At 34.2% G+C, this 24890-nt stretch overlaps 4 protein-coding genes across 4 annotated transcripts in view; all 4 read right to left on the bottom strand.

Annotated features, from left to right (window-relative positions):
* LOC113473993 (4-coumarate--CoA ligase 1-like) overlaps positions 1-1025 on the bottom strand; it is a 6793-nt gene extending 5768 nt beyond the window's left edge. The window contains exon 1 of the mRNA XM_009861015.3: positions 891-1025. Coding sequence (XP_009859317.1) covers positions 891-989 — 99 coding nt within the window. The 5' untranslated portion in view covers positions 990-1025. The remainder of the gene's footprint in view (positions 1-890) is intronic.
* A 529-nt stretch (positions 1026-1554) lies between these two features.
* Positions 1555-8145, bottom strand: LOC100180897 (4-coumarate--CoA ligase 1-like). The gene is made up of 12 exons (XM_026835435.1): positions 7947-8145; positions 7494-7701; positions 7146-7252; positions 6954-7008; positions 6410-6542; positions 5751-5913; positions 5086-5254; positions 4702-4799; positions 3413-3484; positions 2780-2935; positions 2377-2539; positions 1555-1972 (listed from the first exon to the last, which is right to left on the bottom strand). Exons 1-12 carry the CDS (start codon positions 8046-8048, stop codon positions 1842-1844), a joined length of 1557 nt encoding a protein of 518 aa, XP_026691236.1. The 5' UTR covers positions 8049-8145; the 3' UTR covers positions 1555-1841.
* Positions 8146-8178: 33 nt separating this feature from the next.
* On the bottom strand, positions 8179-15205 carry LOC100183263 (plasminogen activator inhibitor 1 RNA-binding protein). The gene is made up of 8 exons (XM_002126611.4): positions 14585-15205; positions 13750-14023; positions 13220-13405; positions 12836-12931; positions 12032-12162; positions 9493-9578; positions 8959-9138; positions 8179-8677 (listed from the first exon to the last, which is right to left on the bottom strand). The coding sequence occupies exons 1-8, from the start codon at positions 14850-14852 to the stop codon at positions 8618-8620; spliced, it is 1281 nt and encodes a 426-aa protein (XP_002126647.1). The 5' UTR covers positions 14853-15205; the 3' UTR covers positions 8179-8617.
* Positions 15206-16093: 888 nt separating this feature from the next.
* On the bottom strand, positions 16094-24485 carry LOC100184863 (zona pellucida-like domain-containing protein 1). Its single transcript, XM_002126524.4, has 8 exons — positions 24365-24485; positions 22350-22564; positions 21440-21597; positions 20084-20213; positions 19467-19588; positions 18142-18304; positions 17439-17628; positions 16094-16951 (listed from the first exon to the last, which is right to left on the bottom strand). Exons 1-8 carry the CDS (start codon positions 24465-24467, stop codon positions 16827-16829), a joined length of 1206 nt encoding a protein of 401 aa, XP_002126560.1. The 5' UTR covers positions 24468-24485; the 3' UTR covers positions 16094-16826.
* Between the last annotated feature and the right edge of the window lie 405 nt (positions 24486-24890).

Raw genomic sequence — 24890 nt, 5'->3', positions numbered from 1 at the left:
GAATAGATTTAACTTGATCAGCAATTTGTTTAACTTTTTCAACTTGATCAGCATCAGTTATAACAAACTTTGGTTGACAGTGTTGGAATTGCTTCAACATTTCATCTGTGAATAAAANACAAGATTGCAATGAAATTAAAGTGGAAAACTTACACAAGCTACTTGTTAGAAAATATCAAAAGCGGACGATATAACACAGTGGTTAGCATGTCAAAATAATTATCAGCAAAGAGAACGAATTGGCAACAAAACGACAGTAGTTAAAATTTGCCATAAAAATACTCACGGTAAGTATAATAAGGGTTGCATGTAGTAGAGATTGCATTATTAGCAGCAGCACCAAGCACCAGTATGGGATATTCAATACAGTTTGAACAACAAACTGCAACAACTTCTTGCCTTCTTAAACCTCTCTTATTCAACACAGAAGCAAACTTGATTGACAGGTCGCATACTTGGTTGAAAGTGAAACTTTGTTCTGTTGTTGCATCAACCTATAAACGTGAAGCATATTGTAGTTCCAAGAAGTAGAAAAATTGTCTGTTTATTTTTTATGTTAGGTAAATATAGCCTTTTCTATTGTAATCAAAGGAATAAATTTAACGTTTTACTAGGTAAAAAAAATACAAATAAACACATATACTTGCAAAACAGCTTCTATAAACTGAGTTAAATATAGTTCATTATTATAGACAATGTTAAGGTTTTTGGTATGTATTTCAAATTTATATTAACAAATTTTATAAAGCCGTGTCAGAATGCAAATACTCATCGAATACGTGAAAGTAGAAAAATAACTTCATACGAAGAAAATACCATAAACATGTGGCAGCATGGAACATATACAGAAATATACAGCATAAAGTATTAAAGTAATAAAGTAGATTTACCAATGCAATATCATCTCCATGTTCCCTTATTAGGTTACACACGAAACCACATAAATCCGATTCAGGTATACCAATAACTATATCACTTGTTATACCCATGCTGGGGTATACAACACTACACTAATGCTATAGGAGAAAAACACTTGATTAAGTCTTAATTGCATTACTTTTCCTATTCACAAAAAGAACTAGAACTGTAGTACAACTAAAAACACAAAATTAAACATATTTACATTGATTTCGTTGCTCTATAATTTAAATTGTCTTTTCTTTATCAATTTATATGTATAATATATATAAATCTTAAACTGTCTATTGCAATTAAAGCATAAACTTAAGAGAATATTCTAAAGTTTGCACCACATAAAACGACTATTTAAATTCTGACAGGTATTACATTATAAATATAGGCCTTTTACAAATTCTTGAATTGCAGACATTACGATGCATTTAAAGCACAACTTTCACCTAAATATTCTAATATCCACATTTAAACACAGTTAGCAGATAAGTAATCTTTCCTGCTAGTGACAGAACCAAGCATATTTATACCTGTTTGCTCAAGTTACAGAGTAAATAAGATTACAAGCACAAACGCTGCAACATAAAACGGACTGCATAATATTAAGTTATAAATAGTGCTCAATAAAATTTGTTAACACAATAAAATAATGAAATGATTTATTCAGTTTTTAACCAATAACGATAAATTTCAGATTTATAAACCTTTGCAACAATTTTATTTTTTTAAACGAGGTTATCAACTTTTTTGCAACCATAGTGATATTGCAAAAATTATATTGTATATAATTAGAAACCATAGTAAAATGCATAGTATTTAAGGTCAATAATTAATATCATTAATATTGCATTTCTATATTAGTGAAGTCCTACAGTGTGGGACCTGAGATTCAGGCCAGCGTTGGCCCATTATTCCAATAGTTAATAATATTATAATTTATTCAATTCTTTGAGAGCATGTTCATGTAATTTCCTTCTTAATATTTTTCCTGTTGGAGACTTAGGAATGCTGTTCACAAATTTGATTCCACCGTATAAGTATTTGTATTTTGATACTCTGCCTGAAAAACAAAAAGTTAAAGGTTAGATTTTTTACTAAATAAGATGTTTTTCCTTGCATGTAGTATTTATAAATTTAATACTAACTGTCAAGTGTCTTTAACCCTGAGGTGTATGAATACACAGTGCGTGTCTGGTGTATTCATGCACCTCACTTCATGCTTAGTGTCGAATTACAACAGAAAGAGTGTTTTTCAGAAAACACTTTACCTTGCCAAATAAGTTCTACAGAAAAGCTTAATCTTAAGATGAATTTAAACTTCAATAACTGTGTACAAAAAATATCGTCACATTAATTATACCCTTATATAATAAAAACTGTACAAAAATCGGAATCTTAGGATGAATTATAAACTTTAAAAACTATATAAAAAGTGTAAGAAAAATTATCATAAATTATGAATACTTTGAACAAAGTTGTTTAACTCCTCTTCAGTCAACGTCCCATCTTTACGAACAACATAAGCACGAGGGACTTCCCCTGCTTCAGGGTCGGGAATCCCCGTTACCCCAACATCGGCAACTTTGGGGTTGGAAAGGATAACGCTCTCTAGCTCGGCAGGGGGTACCTAGGTAGCAAAATGTACATTAACAACTAAATAATGTTGCAAAAACAAAGCTTTTTTAATGACGAAACAATCAATACGAAGTGTACATATATTGTGGCACTTTTGTAATTTTTTTACCAGAATCTTCTAACTATATATGAACCACAGAAGAGTCACCAAATATATTATATAAAACATTTAAAACTTATACTAATATAACTAAGCGATTTAACTGAATTGTTGTTTTGAATTATGAATTACCTGAAAACCTTTATATTTTATAAGTTCCTTCATTCTGTCCACAATATATACATAACCATCGTGATCATAATGTCCAATATCTCCCGTACAAAACCATTCTTCATGGTTGAATGCAAGTGAACTTGCAACAGGATCGTTGTAATATCCTTTCATCAGCTAACAAAACAAAAAACAATCAGAGAAAATCTGGGAAGACTGAATGTAACTTGTTTTTAAGAAAAAAACACAGGAAAAATTGAATGTAATTAGAAAAAACTGATACTGTGTTCAATATTGGATACAGGTACTATTGATGTATGTGTCACAGGGCAAGGCACATAAAGGTCATTGCTATACTCAGTATTCACTAATGACTTGCAACATGCTAGGTGTTGGGGTAATGAGCCAAATCTGGCCTAATAACTTATGTCTTGCCTTGCCACAAGACCGCATGAGTATAGAACAGATATACAAATAGTGGTTAATAATATTATTACAGTGGTCAGTTGGTCACCAATGGATTATAGCATGCTGGGTGTTAGAGTAATGAGCCAAATCTGGCCTAAACCTTCAGTTTAATGGCTTGCCTTGCCATAAAACCTCATTCATACAGATTAGTTACATATAGTGGTTAATGATATTGATCCAACTTACATGAGGACCTTTCACCAACAATTCACCATCCTCACCCACCCCCAATTCCTTCCTTGTTTCTGGGTGGACAACCTGTTAATAATATATTAAGAACTTTTATTTGTCTCTTCTACATCTCTTCTTCTAATAATAATATTTTTTGTCTTAATTACAGTAGCGAAGATTGAAAATATCAATTAACAAAACAGGATATAAAAAAAATATAGTTTTTAAAACATGCTTACAGTTAAACATGTTTACATTTAATTAAAAGAAAATGCCTGTTTGCTAAACCTTAGGTGTGTATTAACTGTTGCTGCCCGGCATATCCTAATCCCCCAAAAAATATTCCAGCAATTTATTAAGATATATATATATATATATATGTTTTGATATCCAAAACAGAGGCAGACATGGCATCTATATTCTGTGCAAAAAGCTTGTAGCACAGTTATTTTATAGCAACTATTACAATGCAAAACACCAATGCTTTAATTTATATAAAACATACAACACAAATTTCCAATTGAAGGTAATGGAAATTGATACACGATGAATTAAAATAACTACCATAGATTTTATTAATGCAAAAAATGGCAAAGAGAGGTCAAAGGTTCATTGGATTGGGTCATTACTCATAATGAGTACAGATAGGTTAATATTTAACCATGTGCTGGTATGGTTAAACCATCTTTATAACCCAATGAATGTTTAATATATAAACGATAATGACATTGCAAAATCTTGTAAAATGATTTTGCGCAAGAGCGCCACACTATGGGTTAAAGTTTATAAAAGTGATGACTAAACTGATTCTAATGGTTTCTTGTCCACAGTGTATAGGTTTACATCTCTACTGTTTACATAGGTAATATAGCCCCATGGTATTGATATTACATAAACATTAACTTTTCGTGACTTTTAAATGACCCTTCTAACCTCTGCTCAAGGTATGCAACAACATAAGTACATGGTAAGCATAGGCATAACCTTAGGGGTGCCTAGGGTAATTATATCTATGTAACTCCACATTTGAAACAGGTGTGATATTATGTGTTTTAGCACAAAAGTTTACTTCTAAAAATAGTTTTACCCTGTTGCCTGGTGTTCATACCACTAAGCAGAACTAAAGTATATTGCATTTGATACATTAAATATAGAGGTACCCTATGTTTTACAACTTTTAACTATTTGTTGCTTTTTTGCCACAATAATACAGTGGGTCAAAGTATACTGAATTTGACACATTAAATAATAAGGTACTCTATGCTATACGACTTTAATCTCTAGGCTTAGTTTAAACAAGTTACCTTTATTTTAGTGTTCGGAAGAAGAAAACCAACTGTAGTTAGCGGGGCAGCAGGACTAAAATGAGCAGCTATACAAACTATTTCAGTCAGCCCCCAACCTGTAAATATAGTTTATTTAAAAACATAAAATAACAGCCACATATGTTGAAAATGATATTACATTGCAACAATGTATACTTGCTTCAACCCAGTGATCACTCAGGAATAATCACTCACTAAGTTAAATAGGCAGCAACACGCAACCGGGCATGAGATTTATGAAACTGAAGTTATAACAAGTCGGTTTTATAACTACTGTTGTTGCCCCAGCATGCAAGGGTAAATAAGTTATTTTCAACAAATATCGTATAAACATATAATATAGCTTGTTGTCTTTATTCCTACCTTGAACCACAAGAGCTTGCATTTTCTGCATTACAGATACATTAACACTTGGTGATAATGGTGCAGCACCAGATCCTATTGCTGTAAGACTGGATAAGTCGTATTTATTAAGGTGCGGGTAATTCTTGATAGCAATAAGGATAGGTGGAACTGCTGAAAATGATGAAATCTGTAGAAAAAAATCACATTTAAATTTCATTTAAAGAAGTAGTCTAACTTTCTTGTATAGTTTAATGAATATATGTAATTTGCTTCATCCTAGTGTGCCAGGAAAACGACAGTTGTTATAACCCAGGTGTTCTGTTTGATACACCTGCCAGCTTACGAGTTCAAATATACCTTTAAATTTGTTGGTGATTTTTTTAAACATTTTTTGGTATGGCTGAAAATTTAGACAACCCGTGAGTGATCATTGAGTTAAAGCAATTGCGATTAGGTGCCAGAAATTTCCACTATAATTCGTAGGTACCAATGTACCATCATTCAGTTTTAAACATGGCATACTTCTTCCAGTTCAGACATTGAAACTATAAACCCCAAACAATTGTAACCAAAACATTGAAAGTTCAACAGATGCAACAGATTTTACTCTGATTAAAACCAAAACAACATACAAATAAACCACAATTCACAATATTTATCAATCTTATTAAAGTATAAATAACCTTGTATTTCTCCACTGCTTTGAGGAAGGTTTCCATGTGGAATCTTTTATCAATAACATGGTTGGAACCTTTCAAGTTAGAGAACAATCTTAATGCACCATAGGCATGAAACATTGGTAGCACACTGTATGTGATAGTGTTGGGGGGAGGTTTTCCAAGACCACTGTTGAAAGAGCATTGTGTTTAAATTTGGACATAGTCATTATGGGTTGATTGTATAGCAGTATAGGGTTAGGGTAATGTGGTGTCTTCTTAAACAAGTCACACATGGGGTATTCATACACCTCAAGCTCCTGTTGAGGTATAACATGGGTGTATTCTGATACACTGGACATCCATAGTGTATTCATACACCTGATGCTCACGTCGAATTATAACATAGGATTCTTCTTATACACCTGACATGCATAGTGTATTAAAACACCTTATGCTCACTATTGAGTTATAACTTGAGTGTCTTCATATACACCAGACACACATGGCATATTCATGCGACCATGCTAGATGTCTAGATGTAGTATGATGTTCACGGCATTTCCTGTTCCAACTCATTAAATTAAAAGGCAGGAACAGGAAATTGTTTTTTTCTAATTTTATTGCCTAAATGGAAATGATATTCCATGCATCATCTTAAGAGAAATATTTTAAATACAGCTTACCGAAGCAAAGTCAGAAGAGCTACAAAACTGTAATGCGTGTGTATTACACCTTTAGGAATACCGGTTGTACCACTTGAGTACCATAAGAATGCAATATCCTCAGTAAGATTAATTTGTGTACCAAATGGAAAACCTATATATGAATATATATGTATATATTTAGTCTGTAACTGCAATAATGGTTGGGTCAAAAATAATTGTTAACTGACTGCTTAATAGAGGTATAAAAAAATTTTTGAATCAATTTTAACGCAAGCATAACATCCCGTATACATCACTGAAGTTGAATTTAGCTCCAAACAAAAAACTTGAAAATAATAAAAAAATATGTTACATATCGTTATCCATGTTGAGCTTTGAACCCCGTATCCTTTAGTTATGATGTAAACAACTAACCACTGAGCCACAAAGCTAGCCTAGTTTGCCTAAGGCTGTTGCACCATTGAAATAGTTTAAAACACTTCTGCTGTATATAGTATATAATCAAAGGGTCTAATCTAATGGTCTATAACTTGAACATCACATAAAAATAATTATCATTCACCTTTGCCATCATCTTCAGCAACCAAAGCATTTACTTTTCCAACAGTAAAGATTTCCTAAAATGTTAAAAGTAGTATTTGCATAAAGATGTTTCGGGTATGCCTTATTATGGGTTAAGTTTGGCCTAAATCCTCGACAAGGATCTGACCACATAGAATAGTATGAGTCTGTTGTATTATTACAATTGTCATACCTGAATAGATTTAACTTGATCAGCAATTTGTTTAACTTTTTCAACTTGATCAGCATCAGTTATAACAAACTTTGGTTGACAGTGTTGGAATTGCTTCAACATTTCATCTGTGAATAACATATCGTCAATTCTATTTGCCCTAGCATAAACTTTTTATAACATTGTTGGCCATATAGAAAAAACAATCACCCACAAAGTTACACAAGTCAGCGACATGGTAACTGGTAACTCAAAAGCTGGCATGGAGTGTATAAATTAACTGTGTCATATTGACTATCGTTGCCCCTTTACATCCAGCCATGAATACACCACACATATGGAACAACCTTGTTTTATATATATACTCACGGTAAGTATAATGTGGGTTGCATGTGGTAGAGATTGCATTATTAGCAGCAGCACCAAGCACCAGTATGGGATATTCAATACAGTTTGAACAACAAACTGCAACAACTTCTTGCCTTCTTAAACCTCTCTTATTCAACACAGAAGCAAACTTGATTGACAGGTCGCATACTTGGTTGAAAGTGAAACTTTGACCAGTAGAGCCTTCAATCTGATAACCAAGTTACTTAAATCAGTTACTGCTTTATGGTAATAAACTAATAGTATAGGGGATATGTTTTTAATCATTCGTTATATCTTTCTTTTTATATACGCTTGGGTTTATTTAATCCTTGGCATGTTTACTGACAGACGTTTTTGAAATTGTCCATATTACGTTATTAGTTGCTCACACAATAATTGAAGTGACAAGCTAATGTCCTGGTATAAATCGAATAAAATGCAATTTTAACTTACTAGTGCAGTTTTGTCCTCGTGTTCCCTTGCATGCTGTACAACGTAATCAAACACACTAACTTTGGGTATAACTAATTCAGGGTAATCGCTGTGCAGTACCATTCTAGAAGCTCTGGACTATATTACGTGGTCACTATTGATGAGAAGTTATCGGCTACCAATACTTAATGCGTCAATATATAACCGCACTGCCTTTTTTTCTCCGCCAATATTGACATTTCAGTTCCGCACACATATTGGGGCTTCATTTATTAATTCCATGCACACATTTGTGTAACCAATTAATTTATTTCAGTTTCCTTTGAGAGACCAAACCAAGCAAAATCCAATGTTCACCATGTTGAACGCATGCATGTTGTTTTATCCATGATTTTTGCCGCTGGGTTTAAACACACCAGCTGCAAAGAAAAGCATTTTGAAATAAAACATGGGGGTAAACTTATTTATCCGAAAAACGGTGAAACTTATTTTGCAAATTGACATAAAATCGTATGCGAAACGGTACACAAACGCAGCGGGCATATAAGTCATGCTATTTACAATGTTACCACAGTCAACTAAGGTCCGCCGATAGGAACATTTGGACGCCAAACAAAAAAGTTGGGAGCATAAAAACAATGTTCAACTCATGCCCTCTACAAATTGTCTTAAAAATAGTCACGTAGGCTCATTTATGCAGCGGGAAGAGTTGGGAATTCAGCTTCGTTAAGAACATCAGGGGGAAGTTGGCTCTGTAAAAATTTCCAGTGGTTAGTTGTATGAAGTGGCAGGACTTAGCATACGAGGTCAATCCGAAGGCAGAAAAAAATCACAGCTCTCATAGCCATCAATGCTAACTTTTTGTCAGTTTTGAACTTTAGGCCTTGAACTCACAAGGTCATCATGGATTCATTATATAGCAGTTTAGGGTTAAGTTAATGTACTGTCTTCTTTTAAAAAAACTCACATAGCGCATTCATACACAAACACCTTAAGCTATATCAAAAGAGAACAAATAAAATTGTAAACTCACTGAGCGAGCATTGTATCCTTTGTTAGCTTGACGATTGCCACCAGATCTGCGGTCATTTCCACGGTATCCGCCACGGCCTCTGCCACCTCGTCCGCCACGGCCTCCTCTCATTGGCATGTCAGTGAATCGAATGTCAACTTCAACTTGTGGTTTAGATTGCACACCTCGGCGGCTGTTGTCCTGTTGGTATAAATAAGGATGTTAATGTAAACATTTTAAAAATGTTCCGAAACTTCGAAATTTAACGTCATTCGTGCCTATGCATTTATGCTCTGAAAAATGTTAGGGTATCATGTATTTAGTGAAAACTGGTAACACAGTATTATATTAACAAGTAAAACAATGGCACCCCAGTTTTAAAAAAACGGAAAAGACCCTGTTTTTAGGTGTTCACACAAACAAAGTAGAGCAAAAGTATACTGTATTCGCCACATCAGTTTTTTTGAACTACATTGTACGATGGTGAGATTATGTTGCAATAACCCCACAGAGAACACGCATATGTACAGCAGTACCAAGTAATCAAACCAATACCTCCTGTAGTCCTGGTTCCTGGTTATCATTACTTCTTGCTGAAGGATGGAGAAGTTTGAGTCCTTTCCATTTGGCCGAGTCCTCCCCTGAAATAATAGAATGGTATTAAAATTTTATCAACACTTGTTTCTATGGTAATGATAATTAATAATTCTGTTTACAGCGTTTTGACCTGGACTAGACTTAGTTCTCACATGTCACAATTATGGTTTTAAACCAGTCAAAAAGGGCTAAGCTTTCATTCTTATAAAAAAGTGGTGACTTGACTCCAGTTAAAACTCTTAAAACTGGCATTAACCATTTATTTCAGACAAAAGATTTGAAGTTGCAGAAACATACTGCTTAACTTAAATTATTATGGTAATTTTATGTGGTTTTGAAAAAAAAATGAATTTAAATATAATAACCTGATGATGTGATTTAAATTTTGCCATTAGTAATTTTAGTAATTTAGAGCTATAAAGATAGAGCCAATTTCTATTATATAATATAGTAGCTCAAGTGTTGCTAGAACTTCAACGTAAGTACCAAACTTGAGGTCAATTCTTAGGAAAAATGACGTAATGGTTTTAACAACAATTAAACTACATCGAACATGAGAGGCCTAATTAGAGCATTGACAATATGTCAACCGATAATGGTAATAATAAGATGCACATCTGTCGTATAATATCGAGACCAAAGAATTGATTTGGTGATAATTGAATTACCAGCATCGGCAACAAACTTAGGATGGCAAGGTAGACAAGGCCTACCCTGGAATTTTTTACTGCATTAATCAATAAACATTACAATTATCAAGTTTAAGTTTGTTTCACTAGAATGAGTTTTACCCCTTCCACCAATGCGTTATGAAAAAAATATGACACCCATTCATGTTTAACATTTCATTGTACTAAAGGATTGAAACAAGGCAGCAGTTGTTTTCAATAACACGACAGTAAATAAGTTACGTCAGACATACTTCACTGTAAGTGTCTTAATGCTTACAGCTGCGAAATCAATATGATGGTATCTTTTGGGCTTGCTTTTAAAATGTACATATTTCATTATTTATCATTAGCTGTCCATTTAAAACAATAAGCTTTTTTTTGCATAAAACACAAATTTTCTGGTTAGTTTTAGTACAAACATGACAGTCTGTTTTAAACCAAAGCTTGGAAATAAAAATCGTATCTCATAAGCCAGCATGTTGGTATTGAAAAGGACAATATAAATGCTGTAATATAATAATGAAGGATAAACAGAAACTGTTGCAACTGTTTTGCTTAATGTTATGCAATCCTCCGTGCATGTAAATTGATACTACAGTGTGTCGTTTCCTTTATACAGACATAACAAACACAAGCGTCAAACCACCAGCAACACAGGCATCATAGGAAGTGGAAAAACCCATGCAATCCAGATCATTAAATATTTATAGCACAGCAACTTAAACCACAGGAAGAGAATTGAAAATGTACATAATCTCAATGCTGATAAATGGTTTGCAATAAGCTTATAGCCTCAAATTACAGCTTTCAGCTGTATATTAGAAATTGCATATCATTATATAGTGTATCATAGAATTACTAATGTATATATGTCATATAATTTATGAATACATGAGTTACGTTTAGACCAAACTATAGTGTACAGAAACTAGTCATCACATAAAGATGTACAATTTATGTCATATAGATTCTTACAGTGATTTGTACAGCTAACATAGCAAAAGCTTTTTTATAACCCTCAAGTCCTACTAAACACATTGTACAAATATTGATAAGTTTAATATGGTACAGGTACAAAGGTGGCAAGGTGTTAGCCATCAGTAAAACATTGAACAATAGATTGTAGATAATGACAAGCTATTTCCTTTGTTTAACATGTGATAGAATACCCTGATCGTGTTTATTATACAAAGTTACTAACATAACTTTAAAAGTTTACCTGGTATGTTGTATATAAACGAAAACTTGTATTGTCTATTTTAATAAAATGGTCCTATATACTGTAATCATTTTGTAAATAGTCACTACATTAAACAAATAAAATCTTATGCATCAGACTTTACAAAATGCAGGGTAGGCATGGATAGTTAGACGCACAATTCTGTGAAACAACTAACTTATTGGTTGTAACATTCACTGATCAATGCAGTACAGAAAATTCAGTTGTAGACCTGCACACCCTACCACCCCAGGTTTGGCGCCTATGATCTCAAACGAATGTGTGAAAAATGATTCGCACCGAATGAACATGATGCGAATCACAACAATTGCACAAGCCATAATGGGCCCAGTGACTTGGACAAGCCAAATGAATTCATCCCATTATTTTGCACCTTACATAACGACCAAGCCAATAATTAGACATGATCGCAAAATGCACCAACAGTGCAATAATACTTGTATATATTAAATTATATTTATAACAAAAGACATCACCGATATTGCAATTCTTCCTATCATTAAAAGACAGAATTAGATTTAAAAAAAATATGTACACTAACATGCTCTGTCCAAAATAAAAACTGAAAATTACACCAATTAATCACCTTCTCCAGGCTTCCGGATGTTGAATTCTTGCTTCTTCATCACTTGAGCTGCCTTCCATTCATCCAAAGTCATCTCAACCTCTTGCTCCTCTTCCTCTTTCTCCTCTTCTCCTTCTCCCTCACTCTTTTCCCTGTTAGAAGAGATAAAAGATAGGTATGTGGCATTATGCTAGGCATGTTAGGTGTCTGTATAAACCAGCAGAGTCAAAGTATATTCGATTTAACGCATTAATCAATGAGGCTTCCTGTGTTATACGAACTTAACACCTATGCAATCAAGCAGTCTAAACTAGTTTATGGTAAGCATCTAAAATGTGTGAATAATGATTCGCACCGAATGAACATGATGCGAATCAATAAATTGCACAAGCCATCATGGGCCCAGAGACTTGCACAACAACCCAAATTCATCCCTTTATTTTGCACCAAACGTAGCGACCAAGCCAATATTTAGACATGATCGCTCCGCATTCACCATGGTGCAATAAGATCTACATGTACACATTAATTTAATTTAGAATAATATCAAACACTTTCTTGGTAAAGCACAAACTGTATAATCTAGTAGATTGGAATTAAACAAAATCTGCTATAACACAAGTACCATACACCCAATTTGAGTATAATAAAATAACACACAGAATATTTAAATCAGCCAATGTGGTGCACAACTACACATATATAATCTATATAAACCTAAACACCAAAATTAAGTAATGAAAGAAATAAAATAGCAGCCCATAATTAATCCACACCCCAATCCCTAATTACAGCACACAAGGGAACAATATATTGATTGTTTACTTTTTGGTTTCACTCTGTTCATTCTCCACGTGATCAGCCCAGTTACCAATATCTTCAGAGCTCAGGTTCACAGCTTCTGTTGGTTCTTCAATTTCACTGAAAGAATAAAATAAAATTAAACCTAAAAAGTTTAACAAATTGATTTAAAAAAATTAAGCTAACATTAAACCAGTATTCATAATTGTATAAAGCTATGTACAAATTTTACAGTTTGGGTCGGTTCTTTAATTTCACTTAAAAATATAAGGAATTTAAACTTAAAAAAACTTCCCCGCATTTTTCAAAGTACTTTTTACAGGATTTACAGATACCAAAAATACATCCATTTCATTAAAACTGCTTAAAAAGTCTCACACAAAACTCCAAACTATAAACCCTACTCACTTTCCAGGAGTCCCCCAGTTCCTTGGTCCTCCCCCATCTCTCTTCTCAGTTGGTCGAACACCAGATCTGTCACTTCCACTTCTCCGATCAAACTCCCTCTTCCCTCGATCATCTCTTCCATCGTTACGATAAGTTCCACGGTTTCCACCTCTGTATCCACCACGACCACCTCGGAATCTCTCGTTTCTAAAGAAAAAGCCAAGAAATACCATATTATTTCAATTAAAAATTATTTACTCATTTTATAATGAAACCATTTACACCATGAAAACACATTTTACCTAAGAAATGAAGGAAAAAAATTATCATGTTACTATAATCAATACCCCCATCCTTTCCATTTATAAATTTAAAATAAGAATGTGCTGAGTACTGTAAATCACCATTGACATTAAGTTCGGCTTGAATGCAAAACCCCAAAAAGCTTACAACATCATCAAGAAGAAGGGCAAGTGAGAAACCTCTATTGTTAAGTTTAGAAGTAAATTTAAAACCATATGTCAATTAAACAATTTGCTTTCAAACCGCACCTTTCTGGTCGATCGCGTCTCTCTGGTCGAGAATCTGGCCCCTGTGGACCCCCACGATTATATGGGGCTGGTTTATCCTCTCCTCGCCCTTCCCCGAAGGTGTCACCTTCACCCCTCTCACGCGGGGGCCTCCTGGGGCCATCGTTACGTCTCCTCGGGGGTCTCCTGTTCTCGTCACCCACTTGGTTGTCTTTGCGGTCACCAGTTTGTTGCCTCCTTGGAGCACGCTGGTTGTTTTGCTTTTGTCCGCCCGTCTTACCCTCTTTCACGGGCTCTATGGTTAAGAAAATAAAGAATGACGTTAAGAAACAAAAGATGGTTAATTAACATTTCAAGAAATTCTAACAATATAGTGAATGCCTAATACAAAAAAACTCCAATAAATATTTTAGGACTAAGAAATCGAGCTTTTCGACTCAGTCTAAATTAAACTAGTCTATGGTGAGCATCTAAAATGTGTGAATAATGATTCGCACCGAATGAACATGATGCGAATCAATAAATTGCACAAGCCATCATGGGCCCAGAGACTTGCACAACAACCCAAATCCATCCCTTTATTTTGCAACATGTAGACCACCAATGCCACTGGTTCGACTTAGGTGTAGATAAATATGGTGCGATTTAATAGAAAAAAAAAACCTGATTTAAACAACAAACTTAAGCCAGCTTTTTTCTTTAAACAGTTTGACGTAAACAGATGTAATTAGGATAAAACAAATTACTTTTTTGCATCTATAAAATGCCGTGATAACATACTATATTATTAATAACACGGAACAATCTACAAATTTTAATGCTTAAACAACTTTTTTAAATTTAAACAATAAATTACCAGTCTGCTCTTTTTTAGCAGGGACATTGGCATCTTTATTTTCCTTAAAATGGATGCCCTTTTTGGCGGCTTTCTTGGCCGCAATTTCTTTTAGCTTCTTTTTCTGTTCGCGCTCCTTGGCCCGTTCCTCTTCAAGTTTTTTTAACTGTTCTAACGGGTCAATGTCTTCGGCAACGTCCGATTCGTTATCGCTATCCCCGTAGTTCTTATAACCCAAGTCAAATCGGTTACTGACATTGACGCTGTAAGCGTCCTGAATTACCGGCATTTTTCTGAAACAACCACGCCGATGGCTCTAGATACAAAATGCCGTTTACAAGTTGATGAAACTAACGTGCATGCCGCTTCCCACGTTTGGCTGAGGTGCTAGGATTTGCTCGGTCACGCCTCATTGCCTCATCTAGAGAAAATCGGTCAAGCAAATAAATCTAAATCAAAACCGTTGCTAGGGGACTTAAACAATTTTCAAGCTGTCTCGCTTTCTAATAAACTTGTTTAAACCTTTTTTAATTAATTTAAAGAACAATTGATCTAATTTTATTATTGACTATTATAATAACAGTTTTTTAAGCCATTTTGGGGTATATAATTTTGGTAAATTCACTTTGTGAATTATTCTTATTTCAATTAATCTACCACGCAGTAAAACGAAAAAAAACAGTGCGTAAACGTGTTAACGTGTACTAGTTTACATTTCAATAGCATTAACAGTTGCCTGTCTCGCCTCTGCCGTATGTCTTCATCTGTTTACAAATCATTTCTAAAGGAGTTTCGTAGCTCAAACAAAACCACAAAAGCTACCTACTCCAATACAGAACTATACATGTCTGGCGTTATGGCAACGTCACGTATATTAACATATGATGCCCTTGGTCCTGGCGGTGTATTTTATTGTTTATTCTATATTGACTTCATTCTATATTGAGTTTTACAGTCTTTACCTGACACTCTTTTCCATACATTTTATCCACAGCGTGTTTTAACGGCTGGAGTTTCGTTTTTAGTTCCTGTCTCGTTTATTCACCCAAAGCTGGTAGATAGAAACCGTAGAAAGAGATTTATGTTATATTTAACGAAAAGGGTGTGGAATGCTCTACAGAAGTAAAGCTGAAATCTTTTCAAAGTGTTTACGTTATTATTATTCTAGTAACCATACAGGGTAACACAATGTTAAGATAAAAACTTTCAAATAAACAAATACATATACATTTGTGTTAAACAAGGTAGGACCACGTACTCATTTTACCAAGCCTATACTGCTGCTGAATTGCCCGAGGAACTTTAGTGTGTTGTTCTATAAATAAACATATACTAATATTGCATCTCAACTTGTACATAGCGTTTAGTATTTATATCGTAAATGGTGTTATTCCTACAGCAGGACGCAACGGGGTCTTATAGGTCAGAGTTGACCCACCAAATCAACTCCTTGCCGATAAGTGTGATAATTTTTTGAACTTTTTTCGTTGAGTGACTTATAAGTGTTAAAACATAAAGACAATGAAAATCGGAGCAGTGCATATTGTTTTATTGTATTTCATGCGTTTCGAACTATTTAAACTAAGAGATCTGCAATCAAGCAAACGAATATGGGCCAGCTTAGAAAAAAGATATGCTTATCTAATTTAACATGTACAGTTTCAAAAATTGTAGTCCTAGAAACCCAGTCTTGCTAAATGTTCTGTAAAAAGCTTAAAAGCTGTTTCAGGGGGTGTTTATAAAGCAGTTTAGAAATAAACTTTGGTTTGCAATTTAAGTGTAGTACTGTGAAGGAAGATGGGACGATTTTAGCACATGTTACATGTTATCCAAATATTTTAATCGTGTTTTAAACGATTAACAAAGGTCTGCAGGAGTCGTGAAATACGGTTTTATAATTCTTTGGATATTGTTTGTTTACTTCCAAATGAGACGAGAAAATAGATTGAAAAGGTGTCCCTTCTTACCCCATCTTTCCATATTTAAGACGATATTCCCACTTAAAAGTAAATACAGATTTTACACTAAAAGTCCTTGCCGGTAAAACTTAAATGAAATATAAAAAGTCGCTTTAACCTTTTTGTGAAAATATCACATCTAAGAAATTAAAAAGAAATGTTAGGAACAAGAGAGCTACGGTTATAACCGATATAAGCGTATAACCTTGAAGGGTAAACGCGAATGAAGAGCTTAATTAGTATAAGTATAATATTCTAAATCTGCTGCCGTATGCATAGAACTATGGGCACGCAAGAGAGAGATATCAAAACGCGTCCATTCTTTTTGGATTGCCTCGTCTATTTTTCGAACATAGAATTGCTGTCAGGCAAAGAATCGTGGCAACTATGATTATAACTCCAGCAGTCAGAGACACCAGAAGAATAATATCTGAAAAAAAAAAAGAAATAATTACCGAAAAATAAGAATAGGCAATCACAAAATGTAACAACTGATTCGGTTTGCTATAAATTCTATACAAGCTCATATGCTGACATGGAGCGTATATCATACAGTAGGGTAGGAGAAGACGGGGCATCTTCAGCACCTAAAATTTAAATATCCTAATCGTGTTTCAAACAATTAACACCGGTCCATTTGAGTCGTGAGGGTCGAGTTTTATATTTTTTTTAAAAATGTTCTTTGTTTACTATCAAATGGGACGTAAAAATAGAATAAAAATAAATCTTGTGTTATCCTATGACAGTAGACATGATGTGTACAATAAAAGAACACCTGTGTTATAACGGCTGTGGTTGCCCCCATCCGCGCGAGGACTAAACAAGTTAAATCTCTTCATTTTTCAAGTCGCAGCATGTAAACATTTTTTAAAACAGCACCACCGGAGAACATAGCATCACCAAGTACAAGTACTTACTTAAATTTGATAAACCCTCGTTTTTCGCCGGCTTAGCTGTAGTGGCCGTGTAAGTTTGTACCGAAGGTAAAGCTTCATTTCTTCTTATTGGAAACTTTAGTTCAATAACCCTGTTTGACGATTCTATGAAATATTTGATTTCACGATCTTCATCCTCGGTGGATCGTTTCCTCCGCTTTTCGTTGCATTGCTGTTGGAATATTACAGCTTATAAATACCAGTGCTGTTCCCTCCCCAACCTTTATACACGGTATATCTTTACATCTAAAATCACTAGGTCTCCGTTTGCCAAGGCTTACAAAGTTTCATACGTGGTAACTCGTAAGCGGGCACGACGTATATAGTATAGGGTGGGGGGAGATGAAACACCTTTTCATTATATTTTCTTGTCGCATTAGGTAGTAAACAAAGAAAAACCGAGGAATTAAAAAATCGTATCCTTACGACTCCCATAAACCGTTGTTGATTGTTTAAAACACGATCAGGTTAATTTGATGTTATATGCTAAGATGCCCTGTCTTCCCCGCCCTACTATATATAAGAACAAAACACCTGAGTTTTAACGACTGTCGGTGCCCGTCACGTGAGAATAAACAAATAAGTTAGATCCATTTATTGATACAAAATGTCGCACTCTATGCAACCAGTTTTAAGTTTGACATCTAAATTACAGGTTGTTTATGACTGTAGTTAAATGACTTACCGGCACGCACGAATTTTCGTTGGTTTTGTTGCATAATTTCACCGCGCAATACACTGTGGCGCTTGTTGCATTACCAACGACCACTTGAAATAGCTGGACACCAAATGTTGCGTTCAGGGATTCTCCATTAGCTAGCATATCTACATGTTGGTCTACAGGACACCTGTGAAGATATTGAAAAAGATAAGCGATCGTACACAATTATGACTTATTTGTTTGGTTATAAGGTGTATAGGGTATTTTGGGGGTGTAACTTATATGTTGTTGTTTTTTCATTTATACCCTCAAAGGGCTATGTGGGAACTTATTTCCATTTCCATGCTCACAGCGCAAACGACTTTAAAAGTGATGTGTGGATAAGCAGGCATGATTTTTGGTCTAAGATTAGTTGCTGAAGCTATTGCATTGTGTGGATAAGCAAAAATGAACTTGGATAATAGTATCTAATGTTTGTTTTTTTTATCTCAAGCTTGATTCGGCCTACGTGGGAATTTGAGCAGCGTTGACATTTGGAGTGAAGAAATAGCTTCAAGGCACAGACATACAAACCACATAATCGTGTGGGTTGATAAAACGTGTTATAATTCAAATAAATCTATTTTGTGTGAGTGAGGTCCTGCTGCAGTGGGACACGCCATGGGACCTGAGATTTAGGCCACAGCAGTTGGCCCATTAAACCAAATAGTTATTAAAGTTCTTTCGGTTTTTCAAGATGTTTACTAACTTAGGACGTAATAGAGAGGTTTATGTCTGTATATAAACGTTTAGGTTTGAATGTAAACACCGTGGACGTTGTATAGGCTGTATATATTATGGGCGGTTATATTTTAAACTAAACCACGTTACGTATATAGCTTTACGAGACGCGTGGCTGCTGTCAAAGGCGTTATAACTTTAAACATCTTAACGGTTTTTATTCGTATTTGGGCACAAACAAAGTCGTGTGTGTCGTAAACCCTTTTAGAGTTGACGGTTAGTGGCAAAAGGTGGTGTCACATTACATATACATAACGTATGGCAGGGGAAGATGGTACATGCTTTCATTCTTTTTTTATCGTCCTATTTGGTGGCAAACAAAGAATATTTACAGAATTATATAACTGTATTTTCACTACTGTTAAATCTTCACTATACTGTTAAAAATACGATTAGCAAATATTTGGATTTTGTGTTGCAACGGTATGCTCACCTTATCGCACATCAGTACTTATATATAGTAGGGGCGGGGGAAGATGGGACACTCTTTTATGTGTATTAATGTCTCTACATGGGGCCTATAGATAATAATATAGATGCCAAAAAGCAACAAAATAATATGTGCTTACCCGTTTTCAACTAGTGTATAGTTATTAACATTAGTAGTTGTTGTCCAGCATTTTTCAATAACGGTCGTGAATTTGAAGTTAACAGTTGGAATATTTATAGCGGGTGGCTGCTTTACTGATACCTGAGAATTAACAATTTAATTATACAATTCATTATGAGTTAATTTATACTGTAATGTGGGTTAAGCGCTTTTACTTGACACTTTTACTCAAGTACTTTACACCCATAGTGTTTTAAAAATGTCCTTTTTTTTGCTAATTTCTTTCTTTTCGTTGTATAAATTAATTTGGTCTATGTTACTGTATTTTCGAGATTAATAAACATTTATGTTATATAAAATAAGTCGGGATATAATGGACAAACTTGGACCTAAACCCTGGTTCCTATATTGGTATTTTACCCAACAAAACAACATTATGTTTTAAAAAAGCTATAATTTAATGCACAAAATAAAGAGATTACAGATTTCTAACAAACGATTAGCAGTGTCTTAAACTTTAGCCCACTCAAATTACAAGATGACGACCTGAGATAACGCAGCTATTTTCCTCAGGCCATATACCTACATATTAGGTTACAACATAAAATACACTGACGTTATGCTGTATATACTTACACGTATAAATACAGTCTGGTTGCTGGTTATATTAGGAGCGCTATTGTATACTGCATCTTCAGTGATGTTTTTAAAAACTTCCATTTCGCCGTTTATGTTTTCAACTTTGATCACGTGTACGTCAGCTGACCTGTTTAAACCAACCAATCATGTCTCGTTAGAAAAAAAACAAGATAAAAATATAATAAAGTACTGTTAAGAAAGATGGATACCGTTAGTACATAATATAACATGTTTTCTGGTCGTGTTTTAATAATTAATAACGCTTTTTAAAGCCATGCTGAGGTTTAAAGGTTATATATAAATTTGGAAGTATTCTTTGTTTAGTAACAAATGCGGCAATAAAAAAGAGAATGAAAACGTGAAACATCTTACCCAAAACTAATATATACTCTGCATCAACAGCTATTACACTTTGTTTAATTTTAACGCTACATAGTTAAGCCTGGAAAAGAAGCAACAAATAACTGAACCACTCTAACGTTTAATTTTTAATTAATTAATTAATTTCTGTGGTCTTGGTTTTTATATACAATAACTTCAGGATTTTAGCAAGTACACGTTCGTGTATTGTTAGTAAGCAGAAACGCTCCGGGCAGGTTCAGCCATTTTGACAGTGTTGAGAGGATAAGTATGGGTTATTACGTTGATAGATGGTGGAGATCAATGTAGAGTAATATAGGGGGGGATTCGCCGCCGGGTAATCGGAAACTTCCTCATAGACGGGTAAATGTTTTGGTATCGTAATTACAAGATTCAATAAAGGTATAGGCTTTTTTAAATCCCGGCAAGTTTTATTTTGCTAACCATAGGGTAATGTTTAAACTGCTCCGACAGCAAAATCCAACAAATTTAAAGCGAGACAGTGGTTAACTATTGGTATATAGCGGCAAAAATAGTGCTATAATGTATATGAAATGAGATTGCCAAAAGCGTTATTATACATAAACAGCATTTTTCAATAAGCAATCAAAGTGGGTATAGCTGTAATTTTCACATGGCCTTGAACAATAAACCATCCAGGACAGCATGCGAACCCAACACTGTTTTGATATGTGCGTATGAACACGAATACAGAGCATATATAAGTATCTTTTCAAAGTAATATTTGTATTAACAGTACAAACATACACTGGAGTGGGGGAATATGAAACATCTTTTCATTCTATTTTCTCGTACCCTTTAGTAGTAAACAAAGAACATTCAAAGAGGTATTAAACCGTATTCTTACGACCCCAATATAGACCGTTGGGTATTGTATAAAACACGATCATGATATTTTGATATTATGTGCTAAAGGTGTCCCGTTTTTCCCCACCCTACTATAGATCAATATAATAGTTAATGTATACTCACGTGGTCAAAGCACTGAGGCGCTGATTGGCTGAATAAATGCAATCGAATTTAAACAGATTAATTTTTCTCGACACAATTCCAGTCCCAGCCTCATGAACAAGTTGGTTGCTGAATTTATATTCGGTTGTCTCCAGTGCACCGGTGTCAGCTAGTTGCTCCTGCAAATTAAATTAAATTAACGTGAACTTAAACTTGTATTCATCTCTTTCAATATGAATATACAGTAGCGAAGATCAAATGTATTAAAACATATTAGCAAAACCATAGTAGTCATAACACGTTAAAAGTAATAAAAACAGAAAAACAAAACTTATTTGATAAATGAAGTGACCATTACACCCAATAGAAACAATGCGTATTTAAAACTTTTTTATAAACTATTCTTTTGAATTGCGAGTAAATTATTTTTAATGCTGCAATCAAAATAGGCGCTGGTTTGCTGAATCGTCAAACGGGCGTTTATACCATTGTAGTCTTCATAAACTAATTGAAGAGTTATCACGGTAAATGTGTTTTATCTTTGTAAACAGTTGGGTTTCAGCCAACATTTTACCTTCAAAACTTTACCCTCAAGGGATATACTGAATGCTTATAGTGTTTTATGCATTGTAACTATAACGAATGTCTGCTGTGTACTGCTAGTGTCTTCGCACACATTTTTCCAATTACATCCTAATTTGTCCAAAAGTAAATTTCAGTTTAGCAGTGACGGTATTGACACATATTTCCCTCGAGTAGCTTTACCAATAGCGTGTTTAACGACCGTCGTTTTGCTGCTATATGATTCCTCTTTTCGTAATTTTAATTCATTCTACCTACTCAATGTATTGAGTAGGCCATAATTCATTTGATCTTCGCTTATGTATATTTGAAGGGTTTTTAATCAAAGTTTCTTATTGTATGTTCTTACTGTAACAGACACAGTATTCCCGCAGCTCGAAAAATCCCCGGCAACACTGAAAATTGCGTCACCATCTGACGTCATAATAGCTCTACATGTTCTGTCCTTGAGACTCAAGAATCTTCCATCTCCAATCCAGTTCCTGTTTCGCGCTATGTATTCATGACGTAACAATACTGTGATTGCCAGTCCACCACACGTCACGTTTGCGTCCTGATCCATGGCTGAAAATACGACGTCATGTTAATTTTTTTGTTAATAACAAATAAATGAATAAATAAATGCAACTATTTTTTCCTCATGTGGAGGGCAACGACAGTCGTTGTAACACGGTTGTTCTGTTGCATATACTTAGTGTTCGCTTTACAATTATTGCATAAACGTAGTTTTGTAAATGTAATATTTCTATACATAGAACAACACAGAAGACAAGTTTCACTTTCATATTATAAACACCGTATTCCAATATACATAAATTGAATGAACAAATATAACTTATAGTCGGGATGATGGGGAAGACAGGAAACCTTTAGCACATAATATGCAAATATCCTGACCGTGTTTTAAACAATTAATACACGTTTTATTAATTAAATGTCCTTTGTTTACTACCAAATGCTGGGACGAGAAAATAGAACGAGAAGGTGCCCTATATTTCCCCTCCCTACTACATTTATCCTTACATTGCGGGGAAACGACAGACATATGTCGCCGGCGACAGTTTATATAAACGGACTTTATATGTTGGCCTGCTGCTGTAACATGTATGTATAAAACTATAATACAAAACAGCCCATCACAAATATTTTCGTAATAGGAAGAAACTAGCCTACACGTAAGTACATGATTGGTATATAAACAAAACATACCGGTCCAAAACCATGTTTCTGGTATCAAGTTTTGATTTAAACTAGTTTTAATAGTCAAATTATCCAGCAATTTTGAACGAAAAATAAGGTCGCATCTTTAAATTAAATTTTAAGCACAACTTTTTGTATAAAGCATTAACAAAAAGTGTGATAGTATCAATACTCAATAGTTTAAATTTTTAACCAATTTAAAATGTCAAAATTATTTAATTTTGAAGGCATATTGTATACTGTTGGGTAAGATGGATACCGTTAGCACTTAATGTTTCATATATTTCTAATCGTGTTTTTACCAATCAACAACGATTTTTTCTAAGGTGCGACGATGCGGAATTGTAAATTTTTGAATATTCTCCGTTTACGACCAAATAGGATAACAAAAAAGAAAAAAAATCATTATACCCCAACCTAATATCGCATCCTTAAATTTACTGAACCGATTTTCTATCTCCGTACCAACAAGGATGACGCGTAACTTGTTGAACCGGTTATTTTGAACTATTCGATCCCACACTAAATAAACATCAGACTCATCAGCGTGTATTCACAATAATATTAGCTGCAATCTAATTGTAACTTCTTATCTTGGGTGTGTTTGGTTGTGTATTCCCTTATCAAGATATATATTGTACCAAAATTTAATACTAAATTTAAAAAAAAAAATTTTTTTTTAATTTTAGGAAATTTAGTATAGATGCCATTTTATGCTTACGATTATCAATCCGTAATAAATTCCCACTGATATGGCTTATGCAAATACTTTAGTGGTATGTATTACATGCGGAATTTATACTGTGGGGTAAAATGGATAGCTTTATAATGTAATATCGCATATTCTGTTACTTGTGCCACCAGCCATGATATAAATAATTTGGTTGCTTGCAATGTTGCGTTACATTTCGTGATGAAGTCTTGCCGTATGACAGATGAAATATCGGAATTACACTATAAGTTTTTCATACCCGATAAGCCGTTGAAATTAATATGCCATATTTGTTTTATCACAATTAACGACGCAGCTTTAGAATCGTGAGGATTTAGTTAAATAATTTTGTTAACGTTCTTTAATTGTTTATTACCAAATGAGCAATAAAAAGAAATAAAACATAAACCATCTTACCCTAACCTATACAAAAAAGAACAAAGAAAACGTACCAGGCAGTTCCAAAAAAGCATTGCCTTGTACATTTGTTGTTGTTGTTGCTACAGTTGTTACCAGCCATACCATTAACACAAGCCAACTACCAACAGCTAACATACCTATGTAACCTGTGCCACCACTGCAACGAAGAATGTGATAAAATGAGAATATAGATAACATGGACATACATACAAAAATATACAGTTTAGAGACATACGTGATAATAATATTTAGGATATAGGCTACATGCATAAAACAACGCGAATTTTTCGGGTAAGATAAATTAGTGCTACTCTTCGTACGTTCGTGTTTTTAATGAGAATAAAGCGACATGTGAGCAACAGACACACATTTTGTAAATATCTGTGCATTTCATTGTGTCTTAGCTCTGCTCGCACTTTTAAACTCAAATAAAATGATGTTAGCATATAGCCAGCATATACTCTTCAATACAACGCCAACGTGCGTGTTATGTAAACCTCTATATATGCTGTCTTGCTTTGTATGCAATAAAACACACTGTAATACTCCTATGCTGTC

The sequence above is a fragment of the Ciona intestinalis genome, chromosome 8 (assembly GCF_000224145.3).
Source record: "Ciona intestinalis chromosome 8, KH, whole genome shotgun sequence".
NCBI classification, from domain to species: domain Eukaryota; kingdom Metazoa; phylum Chordata; class Ascidiacea; order Phlebobranchia; family Cionidae; genus Ciona; species Ciona intestinalis.
This window is presented reverse-complemented; position numbering and strand designations above follow the sequence as displayed.